This window comes from Zingiber officinale, chromosome 1B (assembly GCF_018446385.1).
Source record: "Zingiber officinale cultivar Zhangliang chromosome 1B, Zo_v1.1, whole genome shotgun sequence".
Taxonomy (NCBI): domain Eukaryota; kingdom Viridiplantae; phylum Streptophyta; class Magnoliopsida; order Zingiberales; family Zingiberaceae; genus Zingiber; species Zingiber officinale.
In genome coordinates, this window is record NC_055986.1 from 90806324 (window position 1) to 90809565 (window position 3242).

General features: G+C 44.3%; 1 protein-coding gene across 1 annotated transcript; it reads right to left on the reverse strand.

The window, feature by feature from the left end:
- Positions 1-285: 285 nt before the first annotated feature.
- Positions 286-1771, reverse strand: LOC121978087 (aspartic proteinase nepenthesin-1-like). The gene has a single exon (XM_042530498.1). The coding sequence runs from the start codon at positions 1699-1701 to the stop codon at positions 442-444; it is 1260 nt and encodes a 419-aa protein (XP_042386432.1). The 5' UTR covers positions 1702-1771; the 3' UTR covers positions 286-441.
- Between the last annotated feature and the right edge of the window lie 1471 nt (positions 1772-3242).

Here is a 3242-nt window from a genome sequence, read left to right on the forward strand (position 1 = left end):
TGCTAATATTTTTATCAAGTCACTCAAATTTAAAGACTTCATCAATATGCGATATTTGCTTGGAGTCGCAAAATCAAGTTTAAAAGAGGGTGTTGAAAATTAAACTCAATTTTAATTAATAGAGACAAAATATTATGGATAGAAATTGAATGATAAGGTGACAACTCTGGATTAAATTTCATGATATGATAGAGATAGAATTTGATGAGTTGACAATCTTGATAATTATTTTTATTTTATTCTCTTCTTTCACCTAGAGTAGTTTTTTTCTCCCCTAATTCTTTTATTTTCTTCTCCAATAATTTTTTTTTCCAACACATTCATAGATAGAGTACAATTTTATTGAGTGGCAATAGGAACACTACATATCACGTATGCCATACTCTGAAACACAGCTTAATTTTATTATTAGATTGCAACGGAAAGGCGCAGCATTTAACTTCAGAACCGGTCGCAGTTGGCCGGGACGAAGGAGAGCACGTTGGCTTTGAGATCGTAGAGGATGTGCATGTCCTGCTGCTGGTAGTTGCCCAAGATTGATAGACCGTCCGTTCCGGCGATCGCCGAGCAAAATATTCCCTCATCTATAAACATGTACTTATCCCGCTGAAAACGCATGTCGGCGCCGTCGAAGTGGAACACCAGCTCCGGCATTGGGGGAGCTGAGCTCTGATTCTTCAATTGGATGCACTGATCGATGTCCAGCCCCACCTGCTTGATCAACTCTTTCCTAAGTACTTCGTACCCAGGCTGGTTCAACAATGTCAAGAAGGTGCCGGAGTCGATGATCGTCCCGTTGGAGCCGTCAGCATTCAGCTGGAAGGCGCTAGGTGGAATCGGAAGCCGAATCCCACCCACCGAGATTCCGATCAAGGAGAGGTAGTAAAAGGAGGGGCTTGTGGGGTTGGAGATAAACGGCGTGCTCCCAACTGATCCGCCTCCTCCTCCCAGGCTCGCCTTGGTACCCAAGAAGAGATGGCTGGCGGCGGAGCTATTAATCGAGGTTAAACAGTAGGAGAATCTGGGAGGATTCAGCTGCGCCGGCAAAGAGAATCGGCCTCGGCCCATGCCGACTATGCCGGTGGAGTTCGAAAGCGTGCCGTTGTTCCAAAATCCGCACCCGAATATGACACCGGCGATCGACGAGCCATCGTCAAAACTGAGCTTCTCCGTCGCGAGTAAGCCTCTGCTGCGAGTGTCGTCCCCGTATCTGGCCAAGTAGAGGCACAGGTCGCCTTGGGAGGAAGCGCAAGAACTGAAGATCGAGATGCGCTCACTGCAGAAGGGGTTGGAGCAGGGGATCCGGGAGAAGGAGGAGGACTCGGAGGAATCGTAGAAGGGACTCGGCTGCGGGATTCTCTCGAAGCTGGGGACGCACTGCGTCCAAATGAGGTCGCTGCCGGTGTCGAGGATGGCTGTGACGGGGAGCGCCGGGGAACCAATGCCAAAGCTGACCAAGTACTCGAAGCTACCGCCGTAGCTGACAGAAGCCACGACGTCGAGCTTGGCCTCGATGGCCCTCTTCCGGGAGTAGCTCCGGCGGACGGCGCGTTGGATTCGCTCCGCCAAGGTGAGTGAAGCGCTGGCGGCCGAGTCTACGCGGGTGAGAGTGAGTCGAAACCCGTCGCCTGAGGTGGAAGAGGCAATAGGATTCTCAACCAACAGAAGCATGATAGAGAAGAGGTAGAGCACGTTAGCCATGGCGACCTTGACGCTGAGAAGAAGAAGAAGATTGACGGCTAATTGTTCAAGTCAAGAGCGACATATATCATTCTCGGATTATGGTGCAACAATCGAGATTCGAGTCCTAACTACGATGAATTTGTAAAATTTTCTCTCCAAATGGACCACGCAGCTAAATGATACTGGGCTCCTAGACTGCCCCTGTGAGCGCTTCCCGATTTACCTTGATAGCCGGTGGGAAACTTCCGTGAGGCTAGGCCGGCTTGGTTAATCATCCCCCCCTCTTTCTCTTAATTTTTTGCCCCGGGAGCTATGGTGCAGCGGTAGGGCATTCAGGTTGTCATCCAGGCACCCGCGGTTCGAGCCCTAGCTATGGCGAATTTGTAGAAATTTTTCCTCCAAATGGGGCACATAATTAAAGGATATTGGGCTCCTGGGTTGCCTTCTGCGAGCGCTTCCCGATTTACCCTGATGACCGGTGGAAAACTTCCGTGGGGTCGGGCCAGTCACCCCAGGCTCGACGTTACCCAGCCTGGTTAATCATTTTTTTCTCCCCCTCTTTATTTTTTCTTTATGTTCCTGAGACTGTGGTACTGCGGTAGGACATTCAGATTATCATCTATATATTCACGGTTCAAATCTCAGGTATGATATATTTGTAATAATTTTTCCTCTAAAAAAGCAGCGTAATCAAAGGATGTAATTGATTCTCGACTGGCCGCCACGTGTACTTCCGATTTACCCTAATAACTAATGAAAAACTTCCGTAGGACCAGATTATCATTTCCCCCCTCCCCCCTCGCTCTCCCTCCTCCTCCTCCTCCTCCTGTTTTCCTTTCGTCCCTTTCAATCTCCTAAATAAACACAAGAGATGCAGACTGTTGGTTGATATGTCAGTATCAGCTTAATCACATAGGGAAAAACATGTGGTCTGATTCAAATGATTCAAATGGGGAAACATACACCATGAAAAATAATATCGTAAGATAAAAAATTGATCGATTGTTAAATCTCTACGCACGTTACTTCTATTGATAAATTTATTAATAATTTTTAAAATTAATGAATATTTCATTAGTTAAAAGTATAATAAATTTATCATAGGAAAAAAATTGGCATGTATCTATTAACCGCTGACATGTTAACTAGCTAATGCAAAAATGAGATCATCCTATAATCACTTGTATTATTTTTTTTTTATAGGTATAAGCCTCAGAACTCTATCCGCCATCAACAGCTTGTATATCTCTCAAAACGTTCCACTTCATTCAACTGGCCTATTATTATTATTTTAGTTTATCTTGAAAATTAATTTTTTAAAAATGTGTATAAGTTAATATTTCATCTTTATTTAATAGATGAAGATTCCCTACTTTCAAAAGACTTAATTAATAAAAAAAGAAAAGAAAATATTCCACTTCATTCACTTTTACTGACATTCTAGAGATGTCAAAGACACCAATGTTTGACATGGCAATCATAGTACTACTAATGGGACAAGGTTGGCAAGCTTCAAAATTCAACTTAATTTTATATATTTTCCCTTATAAAAATTAATT

What these genes read in the sequence shown, in the direction of transcription:
- LOC121978087 (XM_042530498.1), bottom strand. Translation starts at nt 1,701, where the DNA reads ATGGCTAACGTGCTCTACCTCTTCTCTATCATGCTTCTGTTGGTTGAG.